The sequence below is a fragment of the Montipora capricornis genome, chromosome 12, assembly GCF_036669925.1.
Source record: "Montipora capricornis isolate CH-2021 chromosome 12, ASM3666992v2, whole genome shotgun sequence".
Classification (NCBI taxonomy): Eukaryota; Metazoa; Cnidaria; class Anthozoa; order Scleractinia; family Acroporidae; genus Montipora; species Montipora capricornis.
Genome location: NC_090894.1, coordinates 23,409,976 through 23,431,324, shown reverse-complemented (window position 1 = coordinate 23,431,324; position 21,349 = coordinate 23,409,976). Strand labels below are relative to the sequence as shown.

Below are 21,349 nucleotides of genomic sequence, written 5' to 3'. Positions count from 1 at the left end.
AGACTCTGTACACACGGTCCCTGTATCGCAGCGAAAACGAAGCAAATCATCTACTTTACCTTCCTTTACCGGTTTTCACTTTTCCACAATGAAACGTACAAAACCGATGTAATAACTGTTTTTTTCACTTCCCTTTTTTTTAGTTTTTTCTTATACACATGCTTTCTTTGAAAAAAATGAAAGTAATAAAGGAGGCTATCCAGATCAGATTGTCACGTGACTGAACATACACGAGTCATGAGACAACACAGGTCATTTTGCTAACGAAGACAGTATGATGCTGTAGGAAGCTTTGATCTCGGAATTTTGTAAAATTTGATCTTAGACATCATTCCCTCTGGTTTAAAGTTATTTTTTGTAGTCGTGGAGTCTCCCATTGAAAGATCTGTCATGTACAGCTAGTTCGAGAAAGTTTGTCAAGAAGAAAGTGCACGCGACAATTCCGAAAGGTAATAGGGGAGATGATCAATACACTGTTTTGCTAACGACTGTAGCTGTCGAACCTACTTTTGTTACTTTCCTTCAGCACTCGCAAACATATATCAGTGGCCTCCCGTACGATTCTTTTAAATTTCTTTGAAAAACAGTGCACTTAAAATCACCCACAATACCTTTCAGGATTGTCGCGTGCACTTTTTCCGACAACCTTTCTCAAAATAGCTGTACACGATCGACTGTTCTTTCTGCAGGTGCGTCACCTTGGTAACGACGAGGTTCACATTGTGTGGTCGGAGCATTACAGAGATTACAGACACGGCATTGTCAACACGGAGTTTGCTGATGTAATGATTGTGATTTATCCGCTGGAGAACCACTTGTTTAGAATACAGATCATCAAAAAGCCCAAGGTTTGAAGCTTCACGTTGGTTGATCATAATATCATCTTGAAATAGCAATTGGTTAGAAACCCAGGCATCATATCAAAACTCGATGGAGTGCGATTGTCCTGAGAAGGATTGTTTTTCAGTGGTGACAGTGACTCAGAAGTTTTAGACCTCTTTCATAATGGCGGCCAAATAAAATATTCTTCTGTTTTATTGCTAGTAAGCCTTTCTGGCCTCGCTACGACGAGCAAATTTTAAAAGAATATTTCTTTCAAAATGAGGGCAGTAAATTAACATAAATAGAAAAGAACTTGAAGTTGGTCACCATTTATGAAAGTGGTCCATGTCACCAATTGTTGTTTGTTGGTGACAATGACTGCTGATTTCCATTTGAGAAAAATACGGAACTGCTCGTCATTTAGAAATTTCAAAGCCTTGGCACGTAGCCAGTTATGTAGGTACACCTTTTTTGTGTTGTCTTGTTCGGTTTAACCCATCCTTTCGGCAAAAAAAAACATTCCCATTCTCGTCCAAGAGGTTGCTATTTTTTGCTGTTCGGACCCAGCCAGAGATCTGTATTTTATTGTAGGTGCTGACCGTAAAAAAAAAACACAGCCTGGTGTTTGAGAACGAATTATCACAATTATTTCTCAAATTTTTGGGCTTTGACAACGAAACTGTTTGAAGACTTTACTGGCTGGCTCATCCAGTGGCAATGACCTTAGCTTTGTTTTCTTTGTTTCAAGGTTCCGATGTTTGGGCCACTATTTGACGGTGCTTTGGTGGACAGGAAAGTATTGCCTTCCCTTGTCAGGGCTACCGCCATAAATGCCAGCCGAGCCAGTCGAGAACTTCTTCCGGTGTATGAGCGATAGTATCCTTGTTTTGTGTGTAATAGTCAATGCAGTACTTACAATTTATCTTAGAGTATCTCAATATGGTTTAGGCTCGCCAGAAAATTTTTGAAAATGTTTCACTGAGTAATCGTTTGGCTCCGGATGATGGCGGGTAAAGATCATTTATCTCCGGTTGAACTTCGTATAGTTGATTTATAAACTTCGAAAATCGTCGGAAACGTTTCGGAAATAATATCGTTTGTCATCGGTGAAGCTACAATTGTAGCCACGCCAATTTCGTAATCTATATAATAGGCCCGCTTATTTTATCTGCTCTTCCCTTAATAATCACACCAGTTTCGAGGAACGTGAGAACTGCATTGAAAGAATCGTAAAAAAACACAAAGATCCCACAACGTTCGAGGAGTTTGCCTCGTTGGTATTCTGTCCGGTTCCTAGATCCACGGAAAGCGAGCCTCCCACCCCAGTGTTATCGCACATAGTACGGACACATACTGTCTCTGGCAACAACGGGTCATCTCTTCGCAATCGATCCAAGAGTGCGGTGGCGGCACCAAGACTTGCGCTGAGTAAGCTAGGTGAGTGAACAAGTGAAAGAGGTTGCAGTGCGGCCTAGTGGTTAGGGCCATTGCCTTGAAATCCGTAGATCCCGGGCTCTAAGTCCGTTCTCACCACGACTCGAATTTGATACCGGAATTAAGTCCCTTGTTCAACTTCTCCGCTGCACTTGTAAATAGCCAACTGGTTTGCGTCTGGCCAGTTGGGATTCTAAACAGTTGTTGTTGTTCTGTCCTGTCGTTTCGTTTGTTGTATTTAACTGGCCCTGAAAAGCCCCTATGGTGATTGGTCAGTTAAGTATGTATTTTAAAGAGCTCGTTCTATCATTGACGATGATGGGATGGTAACCATGTTGATGATTCTGATAGCTTTGACTAGTTGGAGTCTTGAACGAACAACCACTTCCCCCTTCCCTCCCCCTTTAAGTGATCGTTACCTTAGACTTGGTAGGAGGTGTCGATCCCTCATATTTGGCTTGGGTCCCATTAGTTTATGTATGTTTTTCATTGTTATGTATAATACATTTCAGGTTCCTCCGAAAAGTGGCCAATCAGATTGCGGCTGATGGCCAAATCGCTTTTGATTGGTCTGCAACCAAGCAGCCACACGAGGGATTATCAGGGACTCTTAGATCGGAGGACGAGAACGACTACGAGTACGAGTTTTCCGTACTGAGCATGCGCACTTTGAAAAATTTCGGTCTCTAAACGTTATGCGCATGCTCAGTACGGAAAACTTGTACTCGTATTCGTCCTCGCCCTCCGATCTAGAGGTCCCTACTATTGCTAAATGCAATAAAGCAGTGACCGTTGCAAATAAGCTAAAACTGACTGACAAAGTAAAACTGATGTCCGCAATACATCCCGATCGACTCTTCCGGGTTATGGACCTCTGGACCTGAATTTGTTTGATTGCTATTCCGGCGTAAATTCTGAAGTTAATTTGACAATTTTTGGTTTTCATCCACGTGATGAGACGGCCATGTTGGTGCACAAAACAATAGAAAATGGCCTCACAAGTTTTGCATAATAATAGAGTCAAATTTCCGAAAGGCATTTTACTGCATTGTTTCTGTACACCAACATGGCCGCCGTGACGTCACATGCAAACCGTCAATACATGGCGAGCCAATCGGTTCTATTAATGTAGACGGTCGACGAAACAATAACTCAGGAGAGAGATGGGAATTGTGAGCGTCAAGTCAGGTTCCTGTGACGTTAACTTGACGCTGATGATGATGATGATGGCGGCGATGACGACGTCGATGACGACGACGATGGCGACAATGACGATGACGACGATGACGATGACGACTACAATGACGATGGCGACAACGATGACGACAACGGTGACGACGACGACAATGATAACGACGTCGATGATGCGGATTCTCGTCGTCATCTCGAGAGCTTCAGATTAAGCGTAATCTAACAACGTTATATTTGCCACTTAATTTACAGTTCAGGAAGAGGACACTCCACTTACCTCGTCTCTTCCAGACGGATTAGATAACATGGAAGCGGGAGCATCTTCAGTAACAGATGGCAGCAACCCCAGGCAAGATAAAAGGAGGCTGTCAATTCGATGGCGAAACAAACTTGCCAGCCACAGTGAGGGTCTTGCTGCTGACAGTGACTAAATTTGATGAAAAAGTATTTTAAGGTGCTGCTTTTTCATAGTGAAACACTTGTGAAGCTTCCAAAGAAAAAAACGAAAAAGAAATTCCAGTCGTAGTTTTCACTAGATTCCATTTCAACGTTCGTACGCAACAGCCTAGACTCAAACGGTAAGGATGCAGTCAATATTCTAAGGAGAAGCAATTGTAGATGAGCCTAAAGCGGCATGTAAGATAAAAGCAGACTTTCGCTCAAAATTACTGCGCTTGCTGTGATTAGCCGAAAATCTCGCGCCATTTCAAACCCTGCTCTGATTGGTTCCTTAAATTGCTGATATCGGTTGTCAGCCTCTTTATTTCGGGTGTGGCAACACTCGAATGAAAACCGTCTTTCACGATCAGTGATTGTTGTACATACTTGGTCCTTTTCAGACGCTCAGGTCGCTAGTAACAAGGTTGTATGAATTTTTATCCAAGGTGTTCGTTGTGTCCTCTCCTTTCCAATACTTAAAAATAATGGATGCCTTCCGACTACAAAATAATTTGAATAAGGCATGATCATAGGCGAATTGTCTATTCACAATAAAACTTTCAGGCTTCTGTGGACAGGTTTGTTCCATCTTCACGTACCGAAGAGAACCTCGTACGGATTTGAAGCATCGGCAACTTCAACGCCCACAAAATGCCAATTCAAAATAGGTGTTTCATTTTTCCAGGTATTTTTCTAAGTATTTCATTTTTCCAATCTCTTTCATCTTGTATAATATATGCGAAGTATTCTAAAACTAAATTGGTACGGACTGATTTGAAAAGAGCAAAAACCGTAAAAAGATAATCACATCAAGATTATCGTTTAACACTGGAAATTTTTGCGAAACGTACGTTTCAGCCTGAAAACGCAACTTTTTGTGAAAACTGCTTTTTGTCTTTGGTGCCTAAGCACCACGTATAGGAAGTCGTATGAACTCAAATTGAGAACTTTCAAAACGTCAATCGTGCCCATAAATCACGAAATGCACGAACAAGTTCATACGATGTTTTTACTATATACTCAACAAAATCACCGAGTTACTCTGTTTCCATATCAACTTCCTTATTCCACTCTGTAACGTATTTATGCATTCGTCATTGACCAATCAGAAACGCGATGTTCTGTTGAGTACATAATGTTACGTGGCGTTGCTGTTGCCGCACGCAGCGTCGTTTCTGTAAGTCACTTCCGTTAAGAGGAATTTTGCCTGCATAAGTTCAAGATAACAGTTTGGACTGTTTCGACTCAATAACAGTTTCCGCTCACACGAGACGAAATTTCAGGTCTGTATGTTTTGAGTGTAAAGTAGTTTACGTGGATTTGAATCTTTACCACAGTGCATTACTCTACACTCGTGTCATTTAATAATTTTCATCATCGGTGTTTCTATATTTTCGAAAGTATTTTCCGTGGCGCAATTTTTTTTTTTTTTTTTTTGCATGTCAATTTTCGTATTTTAAATGCACCAGTTGAAACTTATGCACGCGAATTCGTCGCGTTTGCATTTAACTAGTTCCCAGTCCCTTTTTGAAGAGCTAACACCCCGAATCCCATGGGTACTTAGTAACTATGCCGGGGCGTAACTCTTTCATTGCGCTTCGCCCGTTCACAAGTCAAAAACTGAATAAACGCTGTTTTGAATTGAGCTTAGTGCCTAAAGTAAGTTGACTGTTTAAACAGTAAATTTTGATGATGTGAAATTTAAAATTGGAGGACCAATACTAGTAATGGTTCCATTAGTTATTTACCTCATAGTACGTTAAACGACGTAGTAGGCGCCTTTGTACTGATCCAGTTTACTTTAGAGTGTTTATATTTTTTAAGGAAATTTGTACATACGAGTTTGGAAGCAAATGATTTGAAAAATTCTCCGAAGTGTCTCGCTGTAAATCACTGGAAAAAGTATGCCCACATTGCCAAATATGGTGGCAATTCTCGTGTAAAACAAATAAAACTTGTACGAGGGGTGCCCGTAACGGTACTGCGAAATAAATAGAATAAAATTAACTGACATGTGTTGTCGTCCCCTGCTACCTATGCCATCCTTGCGCTATCACGAAAAACGCTATAAAATAACGCCGATTTGCGCGTGTTACAAGTCTCACGTGGATATCCTCGGGTGCGGGGGTAGGGGTGGGGAAGTGGCAAAAGGGACTACATTACAATAAAACACACCTTTGGTATCCCGGTGGCGGAATTGTATGGTTGGAGGCATGACATTCGTTTGTAATTTTCGGTCCAGGTTCTGGATGTTTCAACGAAATACATGGTAACAAAACATTTTGTTCCCATACATCGATATACAAATCGTCGCCATTTGACCTTGTCAGTTGACGTCATTTTGGCCGCGTTTCGTAGTTTTTAGATCTTTCTCTGTCGTCTTCTTCGAAGTCATCGCTGGTCGCCCTCATGGCTCCTTCTCGTTCCTACTCCTAGCGCCCACTCATTTGGTAGCACCGACGTAACACCGCAATCGCCGGTGTTGCAGACATTCAGAATGACTGCATGAACGGGTGTTGTAGGTCTTGGGCTCATGTTGTTGTTATTAAATCTACAGGGACCGCGGAGGGGAAGAGGCTGGCAGAGCTATAGCCTTAACATCTTTTTTTTGCTTGGGTTGATTTTTCAGTGCTCGAGATGACATGAGTAATGTATGAAGTTTACCTTTTGAAAGTAACAAAACGCGTCTTCCCTTACATATGCACTCACGAAGATTTTTAGCCCTACCACTTTAATGGTCTCTGCGGTCTCTGACCTAGAAACCGTACATTTGCGTGCCTTGGCCTGGGCTAGTGCGAATTCTTTTCCATGGTCTCTCTTCACGGAAAAAAGAAATACTCTGTGACCAAAATGAAGTGTTTCTTTCGCCTCCTTGCTGTTTTCGTCGAAGTGTTCAGCCGGATATAAAGCTCGTGAACCACTAAATCAGGCAGAATTTCGCGCACGCTAACGTGCAAAGTTTTGTTTCCATCCTCCAACAGGACATGCTTTAAGGGTGACATGTTATTCCCGACCAAGCCAAAAGATGTCATATTCGACTGATTATGCATTCATTTATATTGACAACATTTTCGCGTTAAGGAATTTTCTTCCTGGAGAACATGGTGTATGAAATACGAGAGCTTACAAAATACTCTTAAATTTGCGTGCAACAAACTATATAATCGTGTATTTTTGGTTTGTCTAAAATCCGGCTTACAAACTAATAAGAACAGATTACGAATTTCTGATATAGCACTTTCATCCGAACCACTTCCCCTAACGTAGTTCATCAATTTGGGGCGATCTGATTTTTTTAATGATTTGTTTCAGTGTCGATGATAAGCGAATTATATTTGTTTGGATTTTGAGGCTTCTCCGAAATGCGTTCCAAAGAGAAAAATGGTAAAAAACGTTAACATAGGCCAGTAATTCCTTTTTTTCATTGACGCTACTCAGATGAAAGCTATTGCAATTTTTTTCTTCGTCAAGGATGTTCATTTTAAAAGTCATCACTCGTTCTTTTTATAAGAACGTTCGGGCTGAGATTTTAAACAAGATTTTGAGAGCGAACTAAGAACATACGCAGACTGAGAGCCAGTTAAGAACGCTTTTATCTTGTTCATTTGTTTTCCGGTTTTGTGAGTAGCATAAGTAAAGGTCAATACTTAGGGACATCTTGAACATTAACAAAAGTGGTTTTCGTACTACATGATATCGATACACTAGACTTGAAGTGTTCCAGAAAACGTCTCTGTTGGGAACGGCTAGACTTCTAAGAAACGTTTTGTTACTCGCTCGCAAGGGAAATATTAAATTGACCAGGCTAGGAGTACCTTTTAGGCTTGTGATGTGACATCATAATAATAAGAATAGTAATAAGAATAATTTTGTGGGATATCGATGTTCAGTGTGACAATGTGATAGAGGCAAGAAGACCAGACATAATTGTAATTGACAAGAAAGAGCGAAAGGGGATAATCATCGATATTGCTGTACCAGCATGATGTAAGAGTAATGGAAAAAGAAAGGGAAGAAGTGGAAAAATACCAGGACTTGAAGAGAGAGATCGGAAAGACTGTTGAAACTCAAACTGGTAGAAGTCGTACCTGTAGTGATAGGAGCCCTTGGAAGTGTCACCAAAGGATTTGATAGGTGGATTGGAAAGCTAGGGATACCAGTCAATGTTGGAGTAATGCAAAAAACTGCCTTGTTGGGAACTGCAAGGATATTGAGGAAAGTGTTTGAAATGTGAAGAAGAGATAATTCTGTTAGCCTTTGGTCATTTGTTATGACTCGCCTAACTGAAGAAAAGACGGCAATGACAACAGCCAGAACATGATGTTGAAACTTTATAATAATAATAATAATAATAATAATAATAATAATAATAATAATAATAATAATAATAATAATAATAATAATAATATTAAACAACTTTATTTATTTCACTTACATTAAAGAAATAGAAATGATTGATAATAAAAAAATCAAAATTCTATAAAATTACGAATTCCATGATGCAGAGATATTAAAATAATACAATCGAATTATACTAATGACGGCTAATTATTATTATTATTATTATTATTATTATTATTATTTATATGGCGCAAATTCAACTATACAATTTTCAAATGCACCTCACATATATGAGCTGTATATAATACTAATGAATAATAGCAATAGGAAATTAAATCGAATCCAAATTTACTAAAGAACAACTCAGTCTAGTCGAACTTAGTGTGACCACACAACCTTAAGAATTCTCCCAAGCTCAATCAACCCTTTAGCCTCGGCAAAATTAGAAGTTATAAAGAGAAAAGAGAGTAAAGTGTATTTTACAATATCAATTAACCTTTACCTTTATTTGTCAATTATGAATGAAAATTCCGAGACAGTTCGTTCGAGAGATTCAATGGCGCCGTAATATTTGATGCCCGGGTGCGTTGCTTGCCTTCGGATCGTTTCATCTCGTTTTCTTGATGATTATCATAATTAATTTGGGCCGCCTAGCACTGAGAATGTCTTGTTCAATCATGAACACAACCAATATCACTTGACAGTTTGTACATAGACATGCTAATCAAACTGCCTATAAAACAAAAAGAGCTTGTCTACTGACTATCATTGCCGGTGGGTGGTCAAAGTTAATGAATTCACCAATTAAAAAGCTTTCTATCGGCTGGAAAACTGTCTGTCAACTTTGAGGCTCACTTAATTGTGGCTTAACTTAATTTTGTCAACATGTTGACTGCTTGATTTGTCCACGCTGTTTGGGGAAGTTAATATGGCCTTGCGAAGCAAATATTCGAACGTACAAATCCCTGTGAACGTTTCATGGCCGGAATTTGTGTTCGAAAACTTCGAAGATTACGAAAACCGCACAGCAATCGTAAGTTTTATAACTTTTGTTTTTAACGCCTTTAATTCGTTTGTGGCACCTTAATGTAATGGCAAGTATTGCTCGCAAACACTACAAATGTATTGCTTTGTTGAATTTGCTACCTTTCACTTCCGCCAACCTTTCGCTGGAATATTAACCGTAGACAGGAGTTTCTGTCGTATAATTGAAATATGGACCGACATGAACTCATTTCTGTTCTTTTTACCAGAGTAAAACAAGTCCTCATCGCGTTTAGATTTTAAAACAGCCTTAGACACGATCGTTAGTTTCCCACTCTTATTTTAGCTTGCTATCAGACAAGATTGTGCATGGTTAGTGAAAACCAAGATAAATCACTTTAGGAGTCTTGCATCACTGATTAATTAATTAAACACGACAGTCGCAATTTATTTTTCTTTGACAACGAGAAGTCAAGACATTTGGAAAAAGCTTAAATTTGCAGCAAGCAATTCGTCAAAGTACTGTACTCAGTGTTCAATATTCTACCAGAAATAAGATTAATTGTATGCATTACCAACGAGTAGAAAACGGCAACAATATCGATTGAGTCAAACCCGAAATACCACTGCTGGCCAAAAGCACTTTCTAAGATTATCACCAAGAAGCACTTGAGCTATGACGCAAACCGACAGGGTAAGGGTCTTGGCTGAACTTTTGATAAAAGTGGAAGTTTATCGAAAGCAGTGTTTCTGTCAATGTTCCAATTTGCTACGTTGATGCATCTTTTAATAGATAGGGTAAGCTCCTAATTAGCACGTCGTGAAAATATCGCGTTGAAGTGTCAGATATGACATTTAAGAATTCTAGACTAGCCTTCTGCCTTAAAAGCTACGCAATGTTATCGCTGATACTTACTTTCGATTCAAAGACTGGTAGCCTACGCGTAGCCGTACCCATTCCCCGAGAAAAAACCCTCGGGGAGTGGTTACGGGAACGGTTTTTTTTTTTTCCTCGTGTGGGGGGGGGGGGGGGGAGGGGGTTGGGTACGACTTCACAAGGGTATTCAAACCTTTACTTTCCTTATGTAAACACGTACTAGTTAGATCACTTTCGCTCAGATTGTCCAACTTAGACGTCATTAAACGTCCCCAAAAACAGACCTCTCAACCGGATGATCTTACATGATCAACTTTTGAAAATCAGACATAGTTTGATGTTACTCTGCATAGAGGAAATTTGAATGTAGCTCAATAAGTTATAATTCAAAGACGCAACGTTTCGACAAACTCCTGTCTAGTGTCTTCATCAGAATGGTCTAAAAATTCTACAATTGTCACCACCAATAGGCGATAAGCTTGGCACATCAATTCCAACCAAATAAATAAATAAAATAAATAGGTCTTTATTGTTTTTTAAGCAAAAATACATGCTAAAAACAAGAACAGTTACATTAAAAATACCCGAAAGAATTAATTAGAATTAGACGGCTATCGACATTACATTAAATAGCTACTCTATATTTAAAAAAAAATCCTGTTAAAAAAACTATTTTTAAAACGCTGGGTATTAACCCTAGGGAGTTGACTACTAGGAACTCGGAGGCGTGCTGAGCTTTCTTTCATTTTGGGGACGGAAAGGTACAGAGGGTGACCGGGCATACCGTAGATCTTCTTGAATAGTGAGCGATCAACCTCTTCTAATACGCCATATATGTCAATTCGGTACGAAACATATTTGCGTTTAAAGCAGCGCTGTAGAAAATTCTGAACCGTCGTTAATTCAGGTATTGAGGAGGCATATACGGGTAGACCGTACGTTAGTTTGGGTAGAACAATTGATCTAAAAACGTAATCTACGTCTGGTTGTTGGTATCCCTCTTTACGTAAACATCTTATCACATAAAGACACTTGTTGGCCTCCTGCAGCTTAACCTTAATATGCTCGTTAAATCTATGATTGCTTTGTAAAGTAACCCCTAACACTTTTAAACAAGAAACTTGCGTTATATTGTTCACAGAATCTATATCATGAGCAACCTTCTTACAAAGTATTAGTTCGTTGCATTTTTTAGGATTACATGCCATGGCATTATCTTGGGTCCAACTGAAAAACTGATTGACAACCTCTTGAGAAAGATCTATTTCATTTTTGCATACTTTGACTAGCAAGGTGGTGTCGTCAGCATATTTAACTATGCTGGTAAGGTCATTATCCCTAATGGCCAAATCGTTGACAAACAAATTAAAAAGATGGGGCCCACTGACACTACCCTGGGTTGTTCCTTTGTTCACATTGTGCCATTTGTAGATAACACCCTTGAATATCAGTCTTTGTTTCCTATCCATTAAAAAGCTTAAGTACCAGTTAACCAGATAAGGATTGAGATCAAGAGCCTTTAGTTTTTCCCCAACTAACGAGTGTTTTACATTATCAAAAGCTTTTGAGAAATCCATTGCAAAAAGCCCTACATAGTTACAATCCTTATCATCAAGTGCCCTTAAGTAATTATACTGTATTTGAATCAAGGCGTCTGTACAGCTGTAGCCCTCCCTATACGCATATTGTGTGACAGTCAGATTTTCTTCAAAGACTTTCTTACTGTAATGATGGTATACAGTTCTTTCAAAACAGCGTGCTATAACTGGAGTCACGTTAATTCCCCGAAAATCCGAATATTGAACAGGAGTGTCTACCTTTGGGAGGGGATTGATGTTAGCTTCTTCCAAGCTGTCGGCCATGTGCGAGAGGACAGAGACTTGTTCCACAAAGCAGTCACCACAGGAGCGAGACTTGTACAATTGTCCCTCCAAACCCAAAACGGCAACCCATCGGGGCCAGTAGCGGTTTTTTTAATCTTGGATAATGCCACCATCACATCAAATTCCTGGAACTCTGGGGGTGGGTGTGTCTCAGGGTTTACCCTGAGAGGCACTGGTTTAACGTAGTTCTCATCATGCTCCACGCTCCTTTCATCCGCAATTGTGGTGGCCTTTCACCTAACACTTACTTGCATCTAATTAAAAGGAAACTGTGGACGCTAATTAACTACTATCAGGAGCACTTTTTCCTTTTTATCAAAAGGACTCTTGCGATAACTTTGGATAACCTCTTGACAGCAGTGTCGAAACGTGTTTTTAAAGTTACATTCAAATTTTCTCATACCAGGGTAGCATCAAATCGATGACTGATTGTCATTCTGGCCCGGGTTGCTCGAAGCAAGGTTAGCGCTAACCAGGTTTGAATACCATGGAAACCTATAGGTTTTGATACCTCTTAACCAAAGGATAGCACTAAACAGGCTTCGAGAAACCGGCCCCTGGTTGCAATTTGAACTGTAATTTTTGATAAAAGCGGAGCTCCGCGAGCATCGCGGTTAAGAAAATATGGTACGCCCGATAAATTTTGGTTTTGGTTGTGACGTCATCGTACGGCCGTCCGTGCGTACATCCGTTCGTTCAGCTATTCGTGTCGCACTGCTGGTACCCGCTTTTTTCGGCGGGAAGTTGCATGCGCTGGAACCCGCGTTTTTTTCGGCGGGAAGTTACATGGCCGGCGTACCGAATTTGATACCATACGTTTTATTAATACAACGGTAAAACTTTTGAAGACAACCAGAGAACAAGCTAAGCATTTTTTTTAATATGGTCGCGTACCGCGTACAACGAAGAAAGAAGAGAAACAGAGAGAAAAACCAGTAAGCTGGCGACGAGTAAGCGATACTCACCGTGAAATAAAGTGACTGAGAGCACGAGAAAACAGGCGAAATATCAGTGACAAAAGACGAGAGCGAGAGAGTAAGAAAGCCCGAATAAAGAGACGAGCAGCGGAAGAAAGGGCAAGCACCAGCACGAGAAAACAGGCTGAATAATGGTGACTAAAAACGACGAAGAGCAAGAAAGAGCACGGGAAAATAGACTGATCTATAGTAATTAGCAGTGTGGTATGTAGACTTGTTGGACAAATATCTGAAAACAAAAACATAAATATCGGTAAATAATACTTGAGGAGCTCCGCCCTTAGGCTTGCCTAAATATAGAGCGTTTTCACATGGCGTCTCGGAGGCCATGTTGGTGTTTCAAAACAAAGAAATGGCGGCCATGATGGTGTACCAAATTAATCCTCGGGGAGTTGAACTCTATTTTTATGCAACTACTTTCTTTTGTTTCAATAATCCAATATGGCTGCTGGTCACGAGAGTGAAAACGCTCTATAAATGTTATTGCTCTGCGGCATCATTGGACCATTCATAGCATATGTCATGTAAGAGGCGATAATCTTCATAAGATTCAAAATGCAACGTTTTGAAAGCGAAATACTTTCTTTTCAAAAGGTGTGTGGTTCAACGAATACCTCCTACACATTCTCTGAAGTTAAGAATTTCAGCAGAAAGTTTTGTTCTGCGCTGAACCAAAGAGGGATCAAGAAGGGTGATGTCGTAGCCATTTTAGCTCCAAACGTTCCTGAATTTGCTATTGTATTTTTGGGAGTTCTTCAACTCGGCGCCGTTGTGACATCTGTCAATCCACACTTCACAAGCAAAGAACTGATCAATCAGCTTAGAGAGGCCAACGCAAAGTGTATTATCGCTGTTCATCAGTTGGTGCATCGAGCGAAGGAAGCCGAGGAAGAACTGCAAACCGGTCATGTGATCGTCATTGGGGAGGACGATCAATGCGTGTCGCTCTCCGAAATTCTCAACGGAGACGGGGAGATTAGCTCTCCGGTCGTCGAACTGAACCCGGAGGAGGACTTAGCCATTCTGCCATTTTCCTCTGGTTCGTCTGGATTACCGAAGGGAGTTATGATTACGCATCAAAATTTGATCGCTTTGGGTTCCATTGTGAAATCTGAGGGAATGTTGAATTTCAACGAAAATTCTAAAATACTGACCTTAATTCCTTTTTACCGTGCCTTCGGAATGATAGCCGTGCTGTCGATGAGCCTTCGAATGGGAAGCACCTTGATCTCCGTGCCAAGATTCGATGACAACATGCACATGCTCTGTCACCTTCTTCAATATTACAAAGTTAGTATGTGCCAGACCAGTCAAACCCTTTTAACTTCTTGATCAGTATAACTCAGCCAGACCAGTATTAAGGGGTTCAAAATAAGTGAGCTGTATGTGCTGCTATCACAGAGAAATTAGTGAGACGTTCTAGTCTTAGGACGCTTTCCATTTGATAGAACTGACCTGCCAAACCGGGCATTTGGAAGGCTATAAACTCTACAAGGCCTTCAAATTAACACACTTCGAGGATGATTATTACGCAAGTGTTCCTTCAAATTGTTGCATTTTCTTTGCATCTGACGGGTCTGGCCGGCCAGTTCTGACAAAAGCAAAGCGCCCTTAGTTTGCCCAAGTTAAACTCGATCTGCTAAAGGGAATTAATTCTTCGATTGGTGACCTATAAAAGGTCAGTGAAAATCCTTGAAACGTATGAACCACCGGTATAATCCCACATTAATGGTCGCAACTTGGATAATCATCTTGGCCGGTCGCTTTTCCCAAACACCTCGCGAGGCCTTTCCAATAGACCTCTTTCATAATGGCGGCCAAATAAAATATTCTTTTGTTTTAATGCTAATAATAAGCCTTTCTAGCCTCGCTACGACGAGCAAATTTCAAAAGAATTTTTGTTTCAAAATGAGGGCAGTAGGTATAATTAACATTAATACAAAAGAATGTAAAAGTGGTCTATACTTTTATTTAGTTGAATTTTCAACGACCTGTTGAGTAAGGAGGCAACCCAGTGGCTGAGATCCGGGAATCCCGGGTTTAAGACACGTTCAGTTCACTGGTTGAATTTTTCCCTGTATTCCCTTGTTCAACTTCTCAGCTGCACTTGTAAATAGCCAACTAGCTTGCATCCGGCCACTTGGGATTCTTAACAGTTGTTGTTGAATGTTCGGTTCTGTCGAGATTGTGTTTTATTGGCCCTGAAAAGCCCCTATGGGAAGTGGTTAATTAGGATAGTACGCACACTCTCATTGGTCAATAGCTGTGTTTAGATGAGAGTACGTAAACACGGCCGTGCCATCACACCAATTTTGATTGGTTGTGTGTTGTCAGAAGCGTTTTGATTGGCTGGTAGGAAATATGAGCCTGTATCAATAAAATCTGTTTCAAGCAAGAAATAAAAAAAACCAGTATTTTCCTTCATTTGTCGAATTATTTTTGAGAAATATTTCATAAAAGCAATAGAAGACTTTTTCCCTCTTTTAGGTAACACATCTTATTACGGAGACTTCCACTGTACATCTGCTGGCCAGACAACCAGGAATTGAAAAGTTCCAGCTGTCTTCTCTTACAGAGGTGATATCCACTGCTTGTTTATTAACAGCGGAAATATCGAAGAAATTACAAAAAAGAATACCTCATTTAAAGAGAATTACTCAATGTAAGTAATTAAGATCAATAATAGGCAAAGATGACGCCGACGGAACGAGAACAACATCTCAAAATATAAATTCGCGTTGTTATCACTTCGTCACTATTTCAACCTTACAGGGGTGTGGTAGTTCCTCAAAAATGACACTGGTCGGAACAGCGCTTAATTTGGGGCAGAAAATGAAAATTTATCCTCAAGTGCTGACGTTCATCGTACAACCTTTGTTGCTATGCGTTGTCAATGCATTATTTTTTTATTAGGGAGCTTAAGCACGCGCGTTTTTGAGACGCGGACGGCAACCGGAAGTGAGTTGTTTTCCCTTTAAACTTGTCTTCACACAAACACATTCACATTGACAAGTATCCTTTCTCCATTGCAAATGATTAGTATAAAAGGCTAGGAGACACCACTGTCTTGGCACTCGAAATGTTCCCCTCTGGTTGCCGTCCGCGTCTCAAAAACGCGCGTGCTTAAGCTCCCTAATTTGTAAGTGCATAAAGTCTCGTATGGAATGAGGCAGCGGTTTCGAAGCTCGATATCATAATTAGAAGTTATTGAACGACTTTACGCAAAATGACGAGAATAGGACAATCACATGACTTTTGGAGGGCATATAGTTTATTTGTGGCCCGAGTAGCATCATTTGCGCCCGAGCAGAGCGAGGGTGCAAATGATGCTACGAGGGACACAAATAAACTATATGCCCGACAAAAGTCATGTGATTATCATTATTATCAATACACAAGGCCAAATCTTACCAATTCATTTAATAAGAAAAAATTGTTTAACAGACATGTAGCATGAAACTATAGTATGGAAATGTCCCTCAGTGTATACAAACAAAGGTTGTGAGAATGAAAGGAATTTATATATTTGAAGTGTGGGTTGTAGACCAAATGTTAAAGTAATCCTGTCACTTAAATAGGACAATCTCATTGGCCGAGCGAAGTTGTTTGACATCTCTGCAGCCAATCAGTATCAGGGCGGCAAATGTATTTTCAGCCCACACATTTCCCGTTTGGCCCGCAAAAAGGCGCGTTTTACAGAAGGCAGTTTGTCATTTGGCCGCGCGCATTGATAGTAATTGTTATTTACCGAACAAGTAAATCGTGCTTTCCTCGCGTTTTGATAGATTATTTCGGAGAACGATTAGCTGAGTTCTATTCACTTCCGAGTTACAGAAAAGAAACAAAATGGTTTCTTGTAATCGAATTTTCTTTGAGCAGATAAGTCTCTTGTAGCTTGTGTGCTGTACACTAAACAAACATTTACCTCAGTGTTGGTGAACGTTGAGCTTCGCGGCTTTGTAAATATATCTACTTCTGTTGAGAGTTTTTAGCTAGAATGATTGACCTTTCATTTTCAAGTGTATTCAGCACTGGGGAAATAATGATAATAATATTTTAATGCTAATAGTGCGCAAATCACATATAAATACGATCAAATTTGTTAAAATGGTTTTCGTTGCGAACGTGGTGGGGGAGACTGTTCCAAAGTTTGGGTGCTGCGCACATGTAAGCATGATCGCCTTGTGTTCTCTTCTTTGTAACGTTTGGTGCTTGCAGCATGAGACCCTTGTACTACATCTAAAGAGAACCTCCACTCCAACTAATGAATAATTTAAACCGAACAAAATTATGTTTACAATCATATTTGCTCCACTGTTTTCTTCAAGAAAAGTATTTGTATCGGAAAAAAATGAATTTTAGAATCATTTATTTTCACTTTCAAATTTTCCGGGCGTCGCCATCTTGAATAATTGCGATGTGTTACGGTTGCCCTCATTGTTCTCACACAAAAGGCTTTTGTTTTGTAACAATTGGGCAACCGTGACACGTCACAATTATTCAAGATGGCGGCACCTGGGAAATTTTAAAACTAAAACAAGTGTTTTTGAAATTCCTTTATTTCGGATACTGACGCTTCCATTGAAAAACTTCGAACAATTTTGATTGTTAACCTTATGTTCTGTGGTTTAAGGTTATTTTTTTGTTTTAGTGGAGGCTCCCTTTAAGTTATATGATCCCCTCTGATGCAATCTGACAAGGTCTCAAATAGATAGGACCCTGTTCATTAATATCTTTAAAAGCAATAATAACAAGTTTGAACTGCATTCTTACCTGAACACTTAACCAGTGCAGTTGTCGCAAAACTGGTGTTATGTGTCACACATCCTTGGGATATTAGGAATAATTCTCGCCACCCAATTCTGTTAATTACAAAGATCGATGGGGGTGTGATCCGATCAGCCCGATCCCAGGTCAGGGCTACATGAAGTGTTGGGTGTATATTCAGAAACGTTTCGGATGGTGATTCTGCTCTCCCGAGCTTAATTAATCTGGCCAGACGTCCGCCTCAAGGCACGAAGAATTACCATAAATCACTTTAATTTTTTTATCAGGTTATGGGTTGACTGAAAGTACCGCCGTAAGTCACATGACCCCAGCAACGAATGCAAAGCACGGATCCGTGGGAACATTGCTCCCCAATCTCGAATGTAAGGTACGGTGAAGCTTGAGTGGAGATGGGCATTCTCCTCATCTGCCTCAAAACAGTTGATCTCACGGGTCGACTGACATTAGGGAGCTTAAGCACGCGCGTTTTTGAGACGCGGACGGCGACCGGAAGTGGGCTGTTTTCTCTTTTAACTTGTCTTCACGCAACCACATTTACATTGCTAATTATCGTTTCTATATTAGAGATGATAATTATAAAAATCTGGGGGACACCACTGTCCTGGCACGCGAAATGTTCTATTCCGGTTGCCGTCCGCGTCTAAAAAACGCTCGTGCTTAAGCTCCCTATTATAAGGTTTGGAAGACTGGATCAAATACGCATGCGCTAAAAAAAGCGGCGTGGTTAATCATCAAGACTCTTTAAATTATAGCTATGGAAGTATCCAATCGGATTTGATAGCGCGAGTATAATTTATATATTGGTTACCCCATGATAGGAGTCGTGTATGATCTCTCGTCCAACAAGAGCGAATGTAACAATTGCTTTATTAAATTTCATGTAAGTGTGAATTGATCTTTCTTTACTGAACAACCCAAAGTTGTTTAAATTTTATAAAGAGACTCCATGTAGGGTCATACGATATATGTAGGGTCATACGATATATAAGCTGATAACCTTTAACCAAGATTGAGTGGGACAATCATAGCGCTAGAATCGCATTACAGGACAGGATTTGAAAATGTAATAAAACTCAATAGATCGACGGACGGCCTTGCGTCACAATCAATGAGATGACGTGTGCAAATGTTTGCGTTTTTACCACAACGTTTTCTTTCGCCCTCCTCAAGAAATGTGCTTCCTTTTTCACTGTGCTTCTATCTTTAAATACGTCTCTCATGCTGTCCAAACTTCCCACGTGGGTCAGCATTGATCTCTCGATTTTCACGACAATAAATTCGGAACCATGCCACACTCGTCTCAGTCTCCCCAAAGGTTTTTATAGTGTGGAACTCTGGGATAGTTAAAACCTTTTAAGGATCGCCTATGTTTGATCGTTAGTGACTCGCGTACCATAAATTCAATTGAATTTGTTACTGAACGCGGACCGCTACCAACAGTATATTTCTCGAGCGCGGTTTATGACGGTTCTTACCTTTGTAACTTTCCTTCAAGGTCGTTGATCCTAAAACAAAGCAGAATCTTGGTGTAGGTCAACGCGGGGAAATTTGTATCCGAGGACCAACACTAATGAAAGGTCTGTTCTACAATTAATCAGTTTTAATTTTTTAACGTTGTATGAGTTACTAATATTCGGAAATCAGTAACAAAAAGTGGGTTTGAGTGGTGAAACTCCGATACGACTTGTACATGGTAGGCGCAGAAAATAATTTGTCAGCAAAGCAGTTAATGCATATTTGGCTTGCAAAAACTGCTTTAGTACTGTGTGTCTTTATTTTATATCGGGAGGGGTGGGGGGGGGGGGGGGCATTGGTTCCCAGAGTTAAAGGGTAAAGGGACGACTAGGTATTTCCAAATCAAAAGCTACTCAGTTCTTGTATTTTATTCGATAGGTTACTTAAATAACCAGAAAGCTTCAGAACTTTCGATCGACCAAGATGGCTGGCTTCACACTGGAGATATAGGTTACTATGACGAAGACGAGCATTTCGTTCTTGTCAACAAGCTCAAAGATCTCATAAAATTCAGAGGACACCAGGTTATTTCTAAGTTTTTTTTTCTTGTAGTTTATGGCTCAATTGCAAAAGCATTTCAAGCTTGGTTCGTTTTTTCTTTCTGTAATCCAGATCTCGCCCTCCGAGCTGGAAACTCTCCTCAGGGCCCACCCAGGCATAAAGGACGCAGTGGTTGTTGGGATCCCAGACCCTGAGGCGGGCGAAGTACCCATGGCATACGTTGTCAGCAAACATGACGACGAACTTACTGAGATTGAAGTTATGGAATACGTGGACGAAAACGCGGCACCCTATAAAAAATTAAGAGGTGGAGTTGAGTTTATCTCCGCAATTCCCAAAAATATGGATGGGCAAGTCCTTCGGGCTGAGCTTGTTGAGAGGCAAAGAAATGGCAATTCAAGTGCTGTGCTTCGTAGGAGATCGTCGGTCTTGCATGCATGGAAAGAAGAGAAAAGGTTCTCCATAAAAAGATTCAGTCTTACCCCAAACACCAGGCCAAGGGATATCGGTCCAATCGCCGAAGAAAAACCAGCAACCGCCGCACGATCCCAGAGCTGCGTTTTGTTATAGAAGAATAAGAAAAAGAATATTATTTATTAAGGACCTAATCTCAAGGCGAGTTTGTTTAGATGTGGCTGAAATTTTGATTCGCAACCTGCGTTGAAATTTCGTTTCGATTACATGCTTGTAGGTAGAATTAGGCTGAATAATGAGCCGAGTCGATGTGCATCGAGCTGAAAATTTTACCCCTTGGTTAGCTCAAAGCAGACTGGATTTTCAGCACAGGAACAAACCCTGTTTTGGCACATTTTCACATTTTTTTTTTAGATATTTTTTTCCGAAAAGCGAGATGAATTTTCCAGCTGGGAAAAAATCGACGATAACAAAATGGTTCCTTGCCCCGATCTCATAGCTCACAGGGTGTCCTCGTTTTTTAGCAATTCCACTTGCAAGGATTTCCCTATAAGTGAAGAAAAACAACAACATATATTTCTTTCAAACATTGTCACCAATTTTCAATAACTTCTCCCGAAAATACCTGTTAGTAAAGGAAATCATAACAGGACAACTACGAATACCGCGATGGTACCGGAGATATGGTGCATAAGAAATGCCTATGTTTATGAGAGGAGGGCAGGAAAGTGAAGGTAGACATTTCCCATTGGAAAAAGTGTGTTTTAAGTTGCTTTCAAAAGTATTAAGTAATTTGATTCTTGACAGCGTTTCCTGCCGTATTTTCTAGATGTAGTAACATTTCGGTTTTCGGCTGATTCTTGAGGGCTCTTTGAAAGCAAATTTCTATAAGAAGGCCAACGGACATTTTGAAACGTCGATGGACACTCGAGAGAACTCGAGTATCGCGGAGATGTTCATGTTCACTTAAAGTGCGGTATAAAATAAATGGTCTTCCTTAAAGCGAACGTGGAGTGGCTTGAGACGGGTGTGTGTAACGGGAAGAACCTTCCATTGGGCCACGGAATTTGCGGAATTTGAAATCGGAATTTTTGCTTAATGGCAAGCACCCTGGGAGTCATACTTTTCTTGGTCAGATACAGAGTGCCTTGATGTCTTTGAAAGTCCAACACCACACCGGTCTA

At 40.3% G+C, this 21,349-nt stretch overlaps 2 protein-coding genes across 2 annotated transcripts in view; both read left to right on the top strand.

Moving 5' to 3' along the window:
• LOC138027889 (ral GTPase-activating protein subunit alpha-2-like) overlaps positions 1-5,900 on the top strand; it is a 46,433-nt gene extending 40,533 nt beyond the window's left edge. Inside the window, exons 38-41 of the mRNA XM_068875509.1 lie at positions 690-848; positions 1,571-1,698; positions 2,018-2,259; positions 3,700-5,900. Coding sequence (XP_068731610.1) covers positions 690-848; positions 1,571-1,698; positions 2,018-2,259; positions 3,700-3,878 — 708 coding nt within the window. The 3' untranslated portion in view covers positions 3,879-5,900. The remainder of the gene's footprint in view (positions 1-689; positions 849-1,570; positions 1,699-2,017; positions 2,260-3,699) is intronic.
• A 3,118-nt stretch (positions 5,901-9,018) lies between these two features.
• Positions 9,019-21,169, top strand: LOC138027888 (uncharacterized). Its single transcript, XM_068875508.1, has 7 exons — positions 9,019-9,259; positions 13,542-14,237; positions 15,435-15,609; positions 18,002-18,102; positions 19,231-19,312; positions 19,629-19,774; positions 19,863-21,169. The coding sequence occupies exons 1-7, from the start codon at positions 9,155-9,157 to the stop codon at positions 20,319-20,321; spliced, it is 1,764 nt and encodes a 587-aa protein (XP_068731609.1). The 5' UTR covers positions 9,019-9,154; the 3' UTR covers positions 20,322-21,169.
• The last annotated feature ends 180 nt before the right edge of the window (positions 21,170-21,349 follow it).

Excerpts from the sequence above, each read along its gene's own strand:
- LOC138027888 (XM_068875508.1), top strand. The coding sequence starts at position 9,155 with ATGGCCTTGCGAAGCAAATATTCGAACGTACAAATCCCTGTGAACGTT. Across the intron at positions 18,103-19,230 it reads TCCCCAATCTCGAATGTAAG|GTCGTTGATCCTAAAACAAA; the intron begins GTACGGTGAAGC and ends CTTTCCTTCAAG. Across the intron at positions 19,313-19,628 it reads AGGACCAACACTAATGAAAG|GTTACTTAAATAACCAGAAA; the intron begins GTCTGTTCTACA and ends TTTATTCGATAG.